General features: G+C 34.3%; 1 protein-coding gene across 1 annotated transcript in view; it reads left to right on the top strand.

Annotated features, from left to right (window-relative positions):
• The first annotated feature begins 382 nt into the window (after window positions 1–382).
• LOC149952679 (uncharacterized) overlaps window positions 383–18,955 on the top strand; it is a 121,119-nt gene continuing 102,546 nt past the window's right edge. The window contains exon 1 of the mRNA XM_090168733.1: window positions 383–498. Within this exon, the coding sequence (XP_090024859.1) occupies window positions 438–498 (61 nt within the window). The 5' untranslated portion in view covers window positions 383–437. The remainder of the gene's footprint in view (window positions 499–18,955) is intronic.

Consider the following 18,955-nt stretch of genomic DNA (forward strand, 5'->3'; position numbering starts at 1 on the left):
GACAGCGATACGAATATAGCGGCCGGGAGAACGCGCACTGAGACATATGCTACGAAGAAGCGAGTAGAGCGGTAGAGCGGAGTTACAGGGGCGGGAGTCGCCAGAGAGAGAGAGAGTTCTAAACTCGAGGCAGTGCGCGTTCGGACGTCCACCTCGCAGGATCGTTCATTTCACGGCCGGCCGGACGATCAAAGTAAAACCGCGACGAACAACGCGCTTAGACCTTTTCAAAAAAACTCGACGAGATCAAGTTTGATATAACATCAGCTCTATCTCCGCGGAAGTTCGATCGTTTTCCGTTGAGCGTGACTGCAATCGTGGGAAAGGACACCTCCGCTTTCGGAAACATTTTGATTCAGGTTTTATTCGGGAACCGTGTTTTAAAAGAGAATAGTCGTCTTCGGTGTTGGAAGCTGACATTCAACTGACACCCCGAGATGCCTGCTATATTCACGCGGGCTATCGGGCTGGCCGTCGTCACCCTGCTCGTACTACAAGGTAGGAATAACTCTATTTTATTCACCGTTCATTCTTATATAAGCCGGTTTAGTTATTTTACAACAAACCCCGAGTTATTTTAAATTAAAATGAAGAAATATAAATAGTTGTTCTATTCCTTCGCGATTGGGATAGATCGAAAATGAATTAATTACAGCGCGAATTTGGACGGTAGCCATATCGCCTAAGATTTATAATACAGCTCTATACGTACCTGATTGAATAAAATTACGTTAGTAATTATCGAAATTAGTAAATTATATATTAATGAAACTAAAATAGCTTTCCGTATATTTGAGGCTGGGGTCGTTTTCTACTCTATATCTAAAATAACACTATGGTAATTATATCAGCGTATAATTTCGCGCAAAATAATTTTTGAAACATAAGAAATATGAACCTCTAAAATATGATTTGATAATTTATATAATTATCAGATCTTTTTACTCATATTGACCTAAAGAACACGCTTCTAAATGATACCATTCTCAGAAACACTTGGTACATTTTTTTAAATATGGAACTAAATTTATAATATCGATATCAAAAAAACTATTTAAAACAAAACTATCGTAGTGGAGCTCGAAAGCGTTTAAAAAATGAAGTTAATTTTGGAAGGCGATTAAAAGCAAATGATCCATTGGGGAAAGTTGCCTCCCACCGATGGCAACTAATCAAGCCGCCACAGTCCCGAACAGCGTAAAAGCATTTTGTGAACGGATACATTTTCGTCTCCCGAGAAATTGAAAACTTTTTCGTTGGTGTTGGAGAAAGGCTAACCGGCGGCAGTGGCTAGTCGTTCGATAAAGTACACGATAAAGGTGGCGTAGTCGAGGCTGAAAGTGATGCTGGAACCCAGGAGTGAATAATTAAGAGTTATTTACGGAAAAAAGGTAGAAGGGTACAGCAGCGGCGAAAGAGTCAGGGCGAGACCCGTTGTCCTAAACACGTCGGATCACCCCCCTCAAAAACGGGGCAATTTGATAGGCGGTGCTGCTGATTGGGTTATTTTCGTGGGGGCACATTGAACCCCTCCCCCTTACTCTTCTTCTGGTTTCGCGGGCTGAAAATAAAACCTTTACCGTACGACGTGACGCCTCGACCCACCGATTACTGGCCGTTACTCTCGTTATAGCAAAGCAAGTTGCTTCGTCCTCTCACGTTGGGGCAAGTGAACGCAGCCATAGAGAAAGAGAGAGAGTTTATAATTCAACAAAAGATTAAAAACAGATATGGCATCTAGAAGTAAGGCCAAATGCCCCTGCGGTGCTAGCTTCATTTGCATACGACCAAATGAAATGTTGGTTACTATATAGGTTCTACGGTTTAAACAAAAGGGCAAATATAATATACTCTGTTGAAGGAATACCACCGTATGTAGATTGGAATGCGTTCGCTTTGTCGCGGGGGTAAAAGGCAAAACCCGAAATATTCTTCCAATCAATATTTTACTTTGTTGAGAATTTTTCTGGAAATTTTAAATCAAATGGTTTTTAAAGGCTTTTTTCTGAAAATTTTAAATCAAATGGTTTTTAAAGGCTTTTTTCTGGAAATTTTAAATCAAATGGTTTTTAAAGGCTCTTTTCTGGAAATTTTAAATCAAATGGTTTTTAAAGGCTCTTTTCTGGAAATTTTAAATCAAATGGTTTTTAAAGGCTCTTTTCTGGAAATTTTAAATCAAATGGTTTTTAAAGGCTCTTTTCTGGAAATTTTAAATCAAATGGTTTTTAAAGGCTCTTTTCTGGAAATTTTAAATCATGTCAAACGAATGGTTTTTAAAAGCTCTTTTAAAAGAAACGTGCGCGGTAGAGCTTGGAAATAATAGGTTGATTTAGAGATTAATAGAACAAAAATTATACAGTTTTGGATTACCAACGCTTCGCGTTTAACAAGAGCCGTATGCGGACTAAAGAAATGAATAATTAACAGCCGGTTAATTCTCCGCAGCGAAATAGTCCCTGGGACAAAATCAATCGTTTGTCGAAAGGGTAGTAGTCGGTGGAACAAAAAAAGGAAGAAAATTATCTTAATTAGCGACGAGAATTAATCCTGCCTTCCCTCCCCCTTCGCTTTGCAACCCCCCTTTAAAGTCATCACGGGGGGGAGGCGAAGGGGGGTGAAAGGTCAGAAGTAAGCGAGGCTTAGAGAGACTTCTTGTACAAGGACGAGAGAGCAATTTAAGGGACTCGTTTTCACTTGAAATTCAACTAATGCTCTTCTCTAGCGTAGTTGGAGGAGCCGCTAAGCGCGCCGGTCCTTCAAAATAAACCCGCGCACTCAATATTTGGCAGCGGAATAAATGTACTATCACGTTTCTTCTCAGTTTCAGGTTAGGTGCCTACCCTAATCACAAATATAATGTTCATAATCGCGTTCAATATTGATAAATGTAAATGTAATTGGGACCACACTATTTAGCATATTTCCGTCTAGTTTAAACTGAAGTCAATAATTGTAGTCGCAAAATATGTAAGAAATGGAACCAAAAAATAAATCACAAAATGGGAATTATAGGATAAAAATCACAAAAATTGATTACAGGCTAAATATGACCAAAATTAATTACGGGCTAAATATGACAAAAATTAATTACGGGCTAAATATGACAAAAATTAATTATAGGATAAAATCACGAGATAGAAAATAAATTATAAGTTAAAAATAATCAAAATCTTAGTGTGTAGAGTTTTCAAAGTCCAATGTGCGAGTTATAATTATGAAAATTAAAACAATTTTGTTGAAATTTTTTGATTTTTTAAATATAAATAGACAAATTAAACAGTTTTTTTAATTTTCATACTTAAGTTAAAAATCACAAAAAAATAATTGTAGGATAAAGTTGAAAAGGACATTTTCAGAACTAAATTTTCACTGGGTAAAAACATCAAATTATATTAATTTTATTGGATGTATTTTAATAAAATACCCTAACACTTCAAAAATTTTATGATGAAACATCTACATATATATTTACTGTTGTTACAGTTAACGTGTGTAGAGGCTTAAGAGTTAGATTTTCCCTAGCATATAAATATTTAATAAATAAAATTAAATAAATAAATATATAAATAAATATAAAATTAAATAAATAAATATAAAATTAAATAAATAAATATAAAATTAAATAAATAAATATAAAATTAAATAAATATATATAAAATTAAATAAATAAATATAAAATTAAATAAATAAATATAAAATTAAATAAATAAATATAAAATTAAATAAATAAATATAAAATTAAATAAATATATATAAAATTAAATAAATAAATATAAAATTAAATAAATATATATAAAATTAAATAAATAAATATAAAATTAAATAAATAAATAAATATAAAATTAAATAAATAAATATAAAATTAAATAAATAAATATAAAATTAAATAAATAAATATAAAATTAAATAAATAAATATAAAATTAAATAAATAAATATAAAATTAAATAAATAAATATAAAATTAAATAAATAAATAAATATCAAATTAAGATGTAAGAATTGTATTTTAATAAAATAATCTAAGAAATGTAGGATAATATTGGAATTATAGAATACCTGGTTTCAATGAGGATTGAAGAACTAATTTTTCGTACAGAAATTGAGTATCCCACCGCCATCAAAAAGTATTAGGTATTCTTCGTCACTTCATACTTGGATGATAAAACCGGTAAGACTGAGTGCAAGGACGAGAAAAGAGGATAGGCCGAAGTGGGCGTGCGCCCCCGTTCTCAAATCATTCCACATCCATGCGTTACGATCTGCTCAACATAAAAATCATACACGGTCGTTAGCCCGAGCAGTTTTGAACGTAAAGCAGCAACCCTCTCACTTTCCCAGTGTTCGCTTTTGTACCAGGTCTGGGAATCTGCCTTTCTCTCGGCTGTATACGGGATTAGGGTTGCTCCGGATCTTCCCCTCCGCGCATCCGAACAGCCCCCATCCTTTGACTCGTATCAAGGGAAAATTGCCCAAGGACAGTTTCTTTCAGTGTTTTTTCCTTTAAAAACTTCGACAAGACGTACTAGATAATATAATCTATAGGCCTATGTAAAAAAGGACACCATTTTCAAACCCTTTTCTCTTCAGAATGGAAAAAAGATAGCGCTGGAGGAGGGGTTTTGCTCGTAAATTGTACGTTTTTGGAGACCTCGGAGCCTTCATAAAGAATTAAATGATTTTCCGACAGCGCCGCCAGTAAAATGTAGCTTAACAACGCGTCACCGATCCAGACAGATTTCATCCCCAAGCTCCAGATTGTTTTCCTTTAAAGATTAAAAGGGAACGAGGGCTGTGCCATTTGCTTTGTTACCTTTCCTTTGTATGGAATGGCGAGAACAAATTTGCTCTCGGTTCTTTAAGAGGGGAATTTAAAATGCGGAGACTTTGGCTCAATATTGCATTTGCCATCGTTTCTCGATTTGCCGAATGTTTCTCCGTTGACGGCGACAGGCCTAGAATACCCAGGCTACAACTTACTTTTCATTTCACTCGGGGCTCATAAATCGACTCTAGTGGACCTTGAAAAGACACTTTTCGAACTCAATTTTGGGGTCCCTATGCGAGGCAATTTATTTTAGTGAAATGAGCAAAAGCTTAATGAAGAGCCCACAATTGAGTAAAAATATTATCTTTTAAAAATATTTTGACGGGCCAATTAGTAGAAAAATCGTGGTGCTACCTTGTGGAGACCCCTCGGTATAGATACTGTTATCATTGTTTATATATAGTCATTTGTACCCCTCAATCGGAAAATTCTAACTAAATCAAGTAAAGAATCAGAAAATCACAACTAAGTCAGGTAACCAATCAGAAATCTCCGACTACATCCAGTAACCAATCAGAAAATTCCTAATAAATCAAGTAAACAATCAGAAATCGCCGACTAAATTAAGTAACCAATCGGAAATCGCTGACTAAATCAAATAACCAATCAGAAATCTCCGAATAAATCCAGTAACCAATCAGAAAATTCCAAATAAATCAAGTAACCAATCAGAAATCTCCAACTAAATCAAGTAACCAATCAGAAAACTCCCACTAAATCAAGTAACCAATCAGAAATCTCCAACTAAATCAAGTAACCAATCAGAAAAATCAAATTAAATCAAGTAACCAATCAGAAATCTCCAACTAAATCAAGTAACTAATCAGAAATCTCCAACTAAATCAAGTAACCAATCAGAAAAATCAAATTAAATCAAGTAACCAATCAGAAAACTGCAACTAAATCAAGAAACCAATCAAACAGTTAATAAAGCTGTTTCTAAAAGCGACATCTTTCCGTTCATAATGGTACTAATGCGAGCAGAGATTTCGTTGTAAAAACTTAAAGCACTAACTTTCTTCCTTTTAGAACTCATTGTAGCTTAGATATTAGTAGCATTTACGAATATTATGTTTTGGTCTCAGCATGTTTAGTCATTATCCCTAAGTTTAAATAAAAACAATAAAATATATACAAATACCGTTAACATTTACGTCTCAAAAACGTTATTTAACTAACGTAAATGAAACCACTAAGTTATTTGAAGGACAATAACGTAGCGCCAACCCAATACAGAAAGAAATTCGTCTTGCTTCTTAAAAAGTCGACCAAAGCCAATCTAAACGGACAACATCTTTAGCACTGGGGAAAAAGGTCATAGCTGACAACTTATAAAGCAATAACGGAAGTCGCGCTTTAAGGGGTCACTAACAAGTAAGGAAAGTCAGGGGACACATTTATGGGCGATCCCTTTCGGATCTACGGTCGACAAGAAAAGGAAAGTCGGGATGCCAAATCGCGGCATAAATTCGTCCAAATGGTAGAAAATAATCCTCGTTCTTGTCAACGTTCGTCGTGTGATAACCCCATCCGGGGAATCTATGACCGGCCTTCAATTCTCTCGAGCGAAAAAACAAGCGACTTCGACGAAAGGAACTTTCGTAAGAAAAGGCTTCTGTCTCCGAGACAAAAAAGAGCTTAGAAACTATTGTTTTATCCTGGCCTTTTTTCCAACGTTTAGATTCTTGTACCTAGATATCCCCGTGCTGTATACACCCACGCTTAGAGTCGCGTTCACATCCAGCGTAATCCAAAAAGAATAAAAGGACAAATTTAATTGACCGTTTTAATTATCAGAAATAGCGCTCACAATCGGATAGAGGTCGGTAACGGTTAATCATTATCCATGATTAAATTGATTTTTTGGGGGAAAAAATGTAAACAAAGAAATTTACCGGTTAATATTTCGGAAAATGATTAAAAAACATGTATTATTCGGAAAATTTGAGCTTTTTATCGAAAAAACGACGTTTTTTCGATTAATTTTACAAATTTATCAAAAAATTAATCGGATAATACAGAAATATAAATTACTTGATCAAAACGTTTTACGAATAATTTTGAGAGCTTTATCTATTGAATAAAAGTTAACCATCCCCGACCTCTACAATCGGAGGGCGTTTTCCTTATGAGAATGATGAGAAAATCGAGTCAAATGAAAGCTAATTAACATCCCCGTCTTTTGACGCGATACATTGCACTCGGAAATTGTGGGTATAGCTATTTCTATGTATAAAATATGGTTTCGTAAAAAGCCAAAACGTGTTTTTTTCGAATTCGAGGTGAAAATGTAACTTCATAAAACGCCACCAACATGGGGAGTATATAGCAGTCTAATAACTTCGGTTTATTTACTTTTTCTAATACCCAAGGCACCGCTTTTAATGCCATTAGAGGGGTTACAATGTGTAGGAGGGTCACTGCGACGCGTTTTCATGGTCAGGGGAAACCGAAGAACTCGGGGTAATAGCCCTTCTGTCAGTGAGGAGTTTCAACGTAGAAGAAGTGGTTCCTAGTTTTTCAACCAGTGGCACAACATGGGATCGAACCTGGCTCCTCTTGCTGCGAGGTGAAAGTGCTAACCATAGCTGATTTGATTTGGGTCGGTGGCGTTCATTTTTTCGGCGGCGGTGGTGTGAAGGGGCAAAAGTGTCTACCCCCTTTTGATAATTTTGAATAAAAAATTTTAATATGTTTTTGAAGGAAAAAAATAAAGTTACGTAAACAAAATTTAACGTCGGCGGCGTCGGTGGTGCGCCGAAAAGTAAACGACTTAGCGGCGGCGGCGTTGGATCGGCGGCGCTAGGCTCTAGCTAATGACTTCGCCACCCCGTTATCAGCGGCACCTAAATTATACTATAATTTCAATATGAAACATAAAATCTTGTAAAACTTATCTCTAAAGGAACTCGTAATGTCCCTTATACGCTGCCATATATAAATTATCCTCGTATAAATTCGGAAAGGCGAGTGATGCGACATCTGTTATCAGTTCCTATTAGCTTTGAAAGTGCTTCGTAAATTAATATTCAGTCATAATAATTAATAGTTTGCGAATTATTGCAGATAAGAGCTTTTACGCGTCGTATTCAAATAATATTAAGTTAAAATATTAAATATTTTACGAACTATTGTTAATAATTATATTTAAAAAATACCTTAAAAGTTTGCATTAAAGAATATTTTTAATGTGGCGTTACGAGTCCTGTTGAATATAAATAGTCTGAAAATGCCTTAATTATTTATTAATTGAATTTCATTAATATTAAAACTATTTAATTTTTATTTTATTTTGTTTACAACGAATTTAAATATTAAATTTTTCCTTAATTATTTAATAAATAATATTTGATAGCTGAGAAACTTTTATTTTACTTAGTTTTTAACGAAATTAAATATTAAATAGGGCATTAATTATTTAAAAATTATAATTGATAGCTGTGAAATATAGTATCAAAATTGCTAAAATTATTCCCTCATTACGAATTTAAATAAAAAAATTCTAAGAAATTTCGTAAAAACTAAAAAACAATATTTTGGGCCATTATTTAAGAGATTATTCTTGCAAGATTTGCAAAAGCAGAACTGAGAAAAAAAAACTTCTCCCGTTATCGTACATAATATACCTTGAAGAAGAAAAAGTGAAGAAGAAAATTGAAAATGGGGTTCTTCAGTGTAAGGTTGAGTGGTTCTTTCTGAACTCCATTAAATCAAACGCTAAATCGAATTTTCCCGGGCAGTTCTTTGAAGACGTCAACCCGAAGGATTTCACCGTTTGTCGAAGAGTTTAAACCATCTTTTGATGTTACTTTCGACATGCATCCCAGCGAAAACCGACCGATTTGGAGCTTAAGAATTCGTCTTAATTAAAATTAAGCTTAACTTCAGGATTCCGGAGCGAAAAAAATTGCAAGTCAAGCGGATTATTTAATTGAAAACATTTCCGATACTCTTATAAATTCAAACCTATTAATCTCGGTAAGAACGTTGAGCGTGGTCTAAATTCCAATTGCCAATGAATTAGTGTAATCGACGCTATTAACAATGGAGATCGAATTTTAGCCAATTTAACAAGTTGAAACTTGAACCGTAATCGGGTTATATTCGCTTTAATATCGCTCGTTTACGGTCCGAATCGAAGTTGGCGATTTGAGGCGTACAGCGCAGTTTCAGGGGATAATGAAAGAGTCAATTTTAACGTCGACCACCTCTTTCTTGTCTAATTCGAGCCAGGTGGAGGTCTTTGCACTCTTCGCGATCAAAAAATTAACGAAAAAGGAGAACCTATTACAGTTATTTTCAGTCTATCCCATTCTTCACTCTTAAAAAAACGGGTGCTTCATAACACCTTTTTCTTCGCCACAAATATGACACCTTCCAGATACTTAATGTACTCCCTTTCGGGATACCAAGTACAAATTTTTAAACGAAAATACTCCTGTTTGCAAAAGAAACTACACCTTTAAATGTATGCAATTGCACCCTTTTTCGGCAGTAACTACACCTTTAAAATTATACAATTACAATGTATACCTTTTGGCCGCAGAATATACACCTTTAAAGAGTCATTTTGCACCTTAAAGCATTAAATCATGACTTCAAAGGTGGCAATACGCGTATTAAAAAGTAAAATCGAACCCGTGAAGGAGTTCAAAATCCTTTTAAAGAGTTATAGAACACCTTTAAATAATAAATGTACACTTTTAAAGGTGTAATTTGCACCTGGTGAGAGTTACATCTCACCTTTAAAGTGTACAATCACAATTCAAAAGGTGTAGATACACATTTTAAAAGATAAAAATTGCACCTGATAAGAGTTGAATCGCACCTACAGAGGTGTAATGAGGTTCTTTTAAAAAGTAAAATCACCCTTTTAAAGGTGTAAATGCTCACTTTAAAACAGAGAAATTTCACTTGGTAAGAGATAAATAATACCTACAGAGGTGTAAAAACACCTTTTTAAAGAGTACAATCACACTTTCAATGGTGTAAATGCACACTTTAAAACAGCTTAGTTGCACCTGGTAAGACTTTAATCACACCTTTAGATTTGCTAAATATGCCCATTTAAGGAGTAAAATCACTGTTTTAAAGGTGTAAATATGCCCCTTACGGAGTAAAAGCACACCTTTAATAAATAAATGAACCTATAAATCGGCCTAAATGACCTTTTAAAAAGTACATTGCACCTAATAGCTCACTAACAATTGTAATGGTTTTAGTATGCCATATTAAAGTGTTCAATAACACCTTTCGTCGGTTTGAAAAACACCCTTGAAAGATTGTTAAAGGAATTGTGTTTCTAATAAATACTATTTTACCAATAGAAACAGTGAAAATACAAAACACTAGTGTAGTTGAATACAAATTGATATTCATTTTTAAATTAATATATATTTTTTTCATTTCACATGGTTTCAATTAAACTAGTTCGAAGAAGTGGTTTTTCAATGAAGAAAGTGCTAAAGTTTTCAGCACGGTAAAGTAATCGAGACAGTTTTTAAAATTCAGTATTACTAGAGCAAACAACGACGAACCGGCTACACCTTAGACGTAAATAAAACTGCGACAAGTAACAATAATGCCAGGGTGTTTTATACCGAAAACCAAACGTGTAAAAAAAGTATTCTTATCTGTTAAAAAACCGAATGACGGAGAGATAAAATCGGTTAAAAAACCGAATGACGGATAGATAAAATCGGTTAAAAAACCGAATGACGGATATATAAAATCGGTTAAAAAACCGAATGACGGATAGATAAAATCGGTTAAAAAACCGAATGACGTAGAGATAAAATCGGTTAAAAAACCGAATGACGGATAGATAAAATCGGTTAAAAAACCGAATGACGGATAGATAAAATCGGTTAAAAAACCGAATGACGGATAGATAAAATCGGTTAAAAAACCGAATGACGGAGAGATAAAATATGTATCAAAAACTTATTGATAGCTTAAGCAGGAAAAAATATTGTTTTCGTATTTTTTTTAACTAATCACCCTCGATGAAGATATTATACTTGAGGCGTAATGGCTGACCATCTCGGACCAGCTCTGTTGCATAGAATTCACGGATGTTGATACGCTTTGCGCAATGGGCAAATTTGGGGTTGTGGATCATTTCATTGGCCCAGGCGTTGTAGATTCTCAAGCAAGAACTCAAAAATTGACACTAACGTGATAATAGGTGTCACTATCAATCAAAAACATGATATTTATTGGTCATTATTTCTTCTTTAATTCGCATTTTATAGAAATTTTTACACTTCTTGCTTAAACCAATAAGCAAATTAAACAATAAGTTAAATTGAAATTCCAATAACATTTAAAAACAGATAATTATTCACTAATATTTACAAAATATATATATATATAAATTAAAATACATTTATTTTAAACACGTAATTAAAGATTTTGGCACGGTAAGCCTTAATGAAAATGCACATTATAAGACTAGATAGTTATTTGTGCAATTATTCGATTTTTGATTGTCATTTAATCCATTTTTGACAGAAACGTTATCTTTCTAGGAAACCCTTATTGGGATTAACTACACCTAACCGTGTAAAATGGTAAACAATTACACCATGTTTTAGTTAATAAAGAATTATGAAAAATCTCTAGTTAACGATGTGCTTAAATGTGTGATTTAACTCTACAAATGGGCGTATTAACACGTTTAAAGGTGTGATTTAATTCTTAAAAAGGGCGTAATAACACTTTTAAAGGTGTTATTTAACTCTAACAAAAGGGCTTATTAACACCTTAAAAGGTGCTATTTAACTCTTAAAAAGGCGTATTAACACTTTTAAACGTGTGATTTTACTGTAACAAAAGGGCTTATTTACACTATTAAAGGTGTGATTTAACTCTTAAAAAGGCGTATTAACACTTTGGCAAATCGGTGTTAATTTCGATCCCGAGAAGTGTTAATTCAGATCTTTAAAGGTGTTAATTAGAACATAAATGGTGTAATGTAATCATTTATGGGTGTCACTTCGATCTTCAAAAGGGTGTTTTTAACAGTATAAAAAGAGTAACTATACCTTCCTAAAAGGTGCTTTTAATACCATTTGTTTCAATATTCGTAATATAGGGTGTAGAGGTAATCCTTTACAAGGGCGCTTTTAAAGGTGTCCCTAAACACCTTTTTTGTAAGATAAAACATCTCTATTATATTCTCTTTTAACACCTTACTTTTGCCCTAAAGGGTGTAGTGTAACTCCCACAAAGGTGTAATAATGGTGTTTAAGCCTATCTCACTCCTTTATAACACCCTTTGGAGACTTTTTCATTCCTTAACAAGAGGCTATACACCATTTTCACACCCCTTTTAAACCATTATAACACCCTTAAACACCTTTATAACGCCTTTATTTTTAAGAGTGTTCTACCGGGATAATGAAGAAAACTAAAATGGTATCAACATTCCTAAACATTTATATCTAAAAGCATATGTAACATAATTACTCATAAGTATGCCACTGTACCTTTATTCCATTAAAAAATCTTCACTAACGGTTTGTTTCACCACGAACCAGTAAAAAGGTGGACTACGTTAGATTTTATCCTTTTTATTCATCCTAGTAATTTTGGGAGTCACACTATTGGCAAGTAACATATTTATTTAAGCCAATGGAAAACCTCGAAATTGAGAAGGAATTTTTTGCGTCGGAACTTTAGTCAGCCCACTGTAGCTTTATTGAAATTTATGAACTCGCTCAGTTTGTGCGGATGAAGTTAAATAATGAGTAGTTTAGAAAAAGAAAAGGTTGGGGAAAATGACCAATAAGTGATCGCTTTCCGAAAATGGAACAAGTCGTCGAAGTGGGATATTCCACCAGCGTTATTAAAACCCATACCAAGCCTAGAAGAATTAGGCCTAGGCTCAAAAGAATCTGCAAAGACTCCAACCTTGTAGATGCGCCAGAAAAGCTCAACCTGAATTTCAACTATTTTTTCCAATAAACTTGCTTCTTTTATTTGACAAAGCAAATTTATTTTAGAACGTGAGTCTCCGAGAACTTCATTATTTTGCAAATTAATTACATTAACAGAACTTGACACTATATTGTAGTTCATTTTAGCTCCTAAGCCTTGGTTGTTCAAACCAGTTTGTTTACTAAAATAATGGCCGTCGGTTTATCAGACGTAGAGCTAATTATTCGACGGCATAATCGGCATTTGAGATTCGATGACGTCAAATATGACATCAAATATGACGTCAAATATTACGTAGGGTATGGATGACGCAATATCTGTGAAACAAACCGTTAGTGAAGAAATAGAGCTAGTGGCATACTTATGAGTAATTATGTTACATATGCTAAAAGAGTTTTAAAAAAAACCTCGACGTATGATGGCACTAGGGGGAATTGGAAATTTCAAACTTTGTAAAGACGCACGTTAGTAAAACCATGTCTCCAAACATAATACCTCGTATCATAAGTAACATAATAACAATAAGTAATAATAATAATAATAATCATAATCAAGGAACCACCTTAGGCAAAAGTCAGCTAGCGACATTTAAAGCCATTCCTATTGTTTTAATTAGTGTTGTAAGTCGGAAAAATTTCCGGAAAATGACCGAGACCTTTTTTCCGGAAAATGTTCCATATTTTTCCGAAAAAAAATAAAAATGTTTTCATTACATGATTATTCGAATATACTGTTTGCAAATTTAAATAAAGCGGCATTTTCGCCTCAATATAAAAGTAAAACTAAACCTCTAGACTAGTTTAAACTGATTATCAATGTAACACTATTAATGTTTTGTAGTTTGTTTACTGTCTCTGTTACTAGGTAAACCGGGCTATAAATTCTGACACACTGTCATTAGACACTTTATATCGATAAAAAGTTAAAAACATTAAAAATCCTTGAAAAGTAATGTATTTTTCGGATTTTCGGAAAATTTTCCAGAAATTTTTCCGCGTTTTAATTTTCCGGAAAATTAACAACTCTAGTTTTAATGCTAATTTAATGACCGAACCTTTTTTCGCCCCAACATTCGACTTGAACTTAGCGTCCTTGCTAGTAGTATATTTCGATTTAGGCATATTTAGACACTAGGGGGCTCTGTGCTGACAAATAAACCTAGATTGCGCAATAGCTCAGTAAATCATGTCGGTGATAATATTTCCTAGAATTACTTTTTACTTATGATCATATGTATGAAAATATCAGAAAATCATTCAATGAGGTATAACACGAAACAAACATTAATTGTACTGTAAATGGAAAATCTTTATATTATCTGTAATATTGAAAAGGTTAACATGGAAACAAAATTTCGCGATCCCAAGCCACGTACGAAACAAACTATAAACTTTCAAATGCCAGAAAACGTTTGTACTTAATTACAGCTAGGAACAACAAACACAGCAGCCCACACAAGGGGAACGCAACCCGTCAAAAGTCGTGCAATTTCTTGCGTACATTTTTCATTTGTTAGATGCTTTAGCGCCTACTGCCACCGGAAGGGGAAAATTTTTAAATTGTCTTCCCCCTTTCCGTAAAAAGTTCAGCGTAAAGGCTCGCCAATGAAATTTGTACACAACACTGCGTTAGCACGTTTAAAGGCTAGCTGCGTTCTCCTTGTGTTTGTTGCTCCTAGCTGGAATTCAGCGTATTTTCCAAATCCGCTTCCGTTTCTCATCTATGAAGTTGATGACGCCTTTTATATGAAGAGTCGTGAGGGACGTAATTTACGTCACAACGGTAATAGTTAGTGTAGGGAGCTGTTGGCTCGATCGCGTGGCATGCAGGGCTTGCCACCATCCTCCTACGCATTGTAACCCGGCCACCTGTATTAAAGGCTTCAAAAGTCGCTTGATGACTTAGGCCTAAGGTGGTGCCTTGGGTCTTAGCATAGCTGATTATTATTATTTTTATTTATTATTTTATCTCGTCAACAAGGTTTCATTAAAGAAAAAAACTCCACAGAAAAAAAGGTGTTTAGGTTTTTAACATCTAAACATGTTTGAAAGCTAAACATGGGTAAGAGTTGGTGTTGTTTCCTTAAACACATCTGTTTCAATCAAACGAGTTTCTCAAACAATCTTCCAAGATCTTTCCGGTAGTGTTCCAAGCCAGAACACTAAAGCTGGTGTTCACTAATGCTGGTAAGAGGTCATGTTTAAAAATAACACTTCGTTGTTTTTTAAACATAATACTAAACACTGATGTTTAATAAGTGTATATTTCGTTACGAGTTTAATGTATATTTCGCGTTGTCTATATATTGGGACATTCCATATCAAGTGAGTCGGTCATGCCACCATGGGTTCTTGGATTTTACTGAAATTTGGTACACTTGGTCGATACTTCAATGGATGAACTTTGGGCACAACACCCCTCCTGCCCCCCCCCCCCCCCAAAACTGTGTTGTCCACCCCGCAACGCTACGGACTCGTCGGATCCTCAAAGTAGAATTTTTAGGCCACATTGCAGGTTGGGACGAATTTTGCCGGTGGGCTACCCTCTTTTACCCGTACTAAATAGCTGCCTCTGAAAGCAGTTTTTTTTATAGAACGTAGTTAGACGGCAGCGCCACCACGCGTCCTCTACACGTATTACAAATGTAAAATAAATCCCTCACAAGTAAATGATTACAGTAATTTAATATAAAAAGGAAGTATGCCAAAACAGTGAACGAGGTTTGTTAACAAATGTTTTGAAAAATATAGATTTATATTAGATTTTTAAGCAAAATAACATATTTGGTTTTTCATCTCTCAGTGACGAACGGAACAAATACACTTAACGAGTAATATACCGTTAGGAAGATCTACTCGAGGAGTAATTTAAAAACATTTTTATACTTTTTTGAAAGTAGAAGCACATGGTCAATTTTTCTCAGGAAGAAGACCCCCCCGAATTTGTTTTTTAATTTTAATTATTTTTTTAAATTTTTTAAAAAAGTAATTGAAATTTTCTGAGAGTAGTATCGGATAACTCTATATAAAGTACATAAAGGAGCAAGTTTTCAAGTTAATATGTAAAGTTTATAACGAGTTATTAGTAATTTAAGCAAGGGGTACCGTTTTTTGTAAATTGACGATAAAATTAAGTAGCTTTTGGTTAAAAGTCCGTAAAAAATTTAATTTTTAATATTTAGGCCTAAAAATTGCCCAAAGTTTATCCATTGAAGTATGGACCAAGTGTACCAAATTTCACTAAAATCCAAGAACCCGTGGTGGCATGACCGACTCACTTGATATGGAATGTCCCTATTTCGTTTTCTATTTTTCTAAAAGAATAATATTCGTTAATCACCGTTATATTAATAGTGTTAACTACAATATGGATTGGGTTCCTATATCATCTCATAAATGTAAGTTATTGGTAATTAAGACTAATTAAATAACACTAATGTATATAAATCAATAATTGAACATACACTATTAAAAATTAATAAAATAACACTACTTTTGATGTGATTTAAGGCCGTATTAACACAAATATAATTTAAATTAATATCGCTAAAATATAATCAGGCAGATAAAGAAATGAAATCGACAGTATAGGCAGTAGGTTTCATTAATTCGTAGGCAATTAATATTAATGTTATATTAGATCGTAATTAAACCACTGAAATATACGGCTACTTAAAGAGTGGCGTATATGGCAAATTAATACCTCTTCTAAACCACAACAACTGAACCTTTGAACATGTTTAGAAACTAATCTAAAAAATCTTTCGACGTGTTTTAATTGTAAGCACCAAAAGCATTTGATATCTTTAATCTCTAAACGTATTTTATCAATATAAACACGTTTTAACGATAAATATGAGAAACAAATAACACGTTTAATTTCTAAACGCATGCTGTTGAAAAGCTGAACACCACTATCGCCTAAACATGATTGTTTTTAAACATGATAAATATTCTGTTGCATTTTGGTATTTAAGAAAGTGTTTAGTATCTAAACACCTTTTTTCTGTGTATATGACATACAGGGGCGTATTAACCATTAGGCATAATAGGCACGTGCCTAGGGGCGCCAAAACTCTGATAAAGCCCCACGGTTGAAGTATTTGACTTGCCCCTACAATGCCCAGGGGTGAAAAACATTTCTGTGCCTAAAGGCGCCGAAAGGGTTAATCCGCCTCTGATGACATACTTATGATTGACTATGTTACGTATGGTAAAACGCTGGAATTAATATCAAAGTTCATTACATATATGCTAACATCGACATCAGAGTCATCTACTGGTAAATCAAATTGAAAGGACGTTTTTCGTGCGCTGCGGGGCAAACAACACGCGGTGATTTTTGTTTTTATCGCGCGCGTAGCAGACGGAATCGCGGCTTACACTTTGGACCGCTAGATGTCTCTCCGCGATGTCAACCGAACGCGCGTTAAAGCGTTCCGCGTAGCGTGAAATAAGAGCTCGAAATTTTCCGGCGTGATTTGTAAGCGAAGGATCAAACCCGATTTATAACAGGCAACGCGAGCTGTCTCGAATCGGAGCCAAATTTTGGGCAGATCCCTTTCAGAGTCCCGCTGTCCTATGAAGCGCATTTCGCGCCCCCTGCCCAATCCCTCTTCATCCCCAGCATCTCTCCTCCACTCTTCAGCTTCCTATCATAGCCGCCTGAAAAGGAGTACGCCAAGAGGCGAAGAAAATCTTCTCTACCTCTCTCCGGATCATCGTGGTGAAAGGGGGATGGAATATGTGTAAATGCGCGCTGCGAAATAGTCCCCACAGGCCACTAGCTTTTATCCTTTTATTAAAAAACAGAAAAATTTATCCCGGCGAAAAAATCCATAAAACGATCGTCGGAAGATTTAAATTTAAAAAGAATATTTTGAAAGTGTGGAAAAAATAGTATCACTGTTCCCGCGTATAGTCGAAATTATGTTGAAACGAAACAGGTGATCAGGATTTAAGCTAAAGGCTATTATTGAAGATCCTCGGTGAAAATGTACCTGCAGGGGACCAAAATAACTTTCGATTTCCCGGAAATTTCCTACCAATTTTAAGATGGTATATTTTAGATTTAGTTTTCAAAGACCATTCCCTGAACTCGTTATACGAATTGGGATTAAAGAAATTACGCGTTTGGAAATTGCAACGATACGTCGGCAGAATAGGTAACCGGATATGATAAGGTAAATTATCAGATTAATCAGATTTAACGCGCAATTGTTAATTAAAAAGCGCTCCACTGAAAACAAAATTTTAAGTGAAAATTGATATCTGAAATTTAAAAACCAGATATATTGCAGGATAACTTTCTATTAATCAGATCAAATTAATACGCAAATTTCATTAAAAACCCACTTATATAAAAGCTAATTTTCGAAATGGAAATTGATACCTGAAATTTAAAAACCAGATATATTGCAGGATAACTTTCTACTAATCAGATCAAATTAATACGCAAATTTCATTAAAAACCCACTTATATAAAAGCTAATTTTCGAAATGGAAATTGATACCTGTAAGTTATAAAAAAAATTAAGAAAAACCCATTATAATATCGATAAAATAATTATTTTTCCCGCTGATTTCCTATAAATTAGAATAAATAAATAGAAGATGTCAGAGATAATTAATGCTCAATTTTTAATTAAACTGAATTGAAAAAGAAACATATTTTTCAAAGTGAAAATTAATAACAGAAATTTATCAAAAAAAAGTAACAAAACCAAAATAATAATATCGATAGAAAAAGATTCTCAAAAAGTGCGTAAAAAAATTCGAACACAACAAAAGATATAATAAAAACTAAACCCATTGAAATAGAAGGCAAGTCTCGATGCTTTTGATAACAAAGAAATTCCTGCCATTAATATAATTTTTCACTGTTAAAAAATAAGATTCTATATTATATATTTTTGGTCGAGTAAGTTCAGCTCGAAAAGAACGAACTCCCGAAATATTAGATTTCTCTTTTGTGATACCAAGGAGTAGAATAATATAGTATCCCGGAGAAGCAAAGTGGCAGGCAGGGCTTCTCCGGGGTCCTGGGAAGAGTCTATAATAAATCCAAGCTGTAGACGAAGGGACCGGGACCAGGACCGGGGGGGGGGGCATCCCGGTTGCCTCCTACGAATGTCGCTCTGAATTATTGAGCACCAGATGCGAGAGTATTTTTTGTCTCCCTCACTTCGT

The sequence above is a fragment of the Leiobunum rupestre genome, chromosome 3 (genome assembly GCF_980474605.1).
Source record: "Leiobunum rupestre chromosome 3, qqLeiRupe1.1.hap1, whole genome shotgun sequence".
NCBI classification, from domain to species: Eukaryota; Metazoa; Arthropoda; class Arachnida; order Opiliones; family Sclerosomatidae; genus Leiobunum; species Leiobunum rupestre.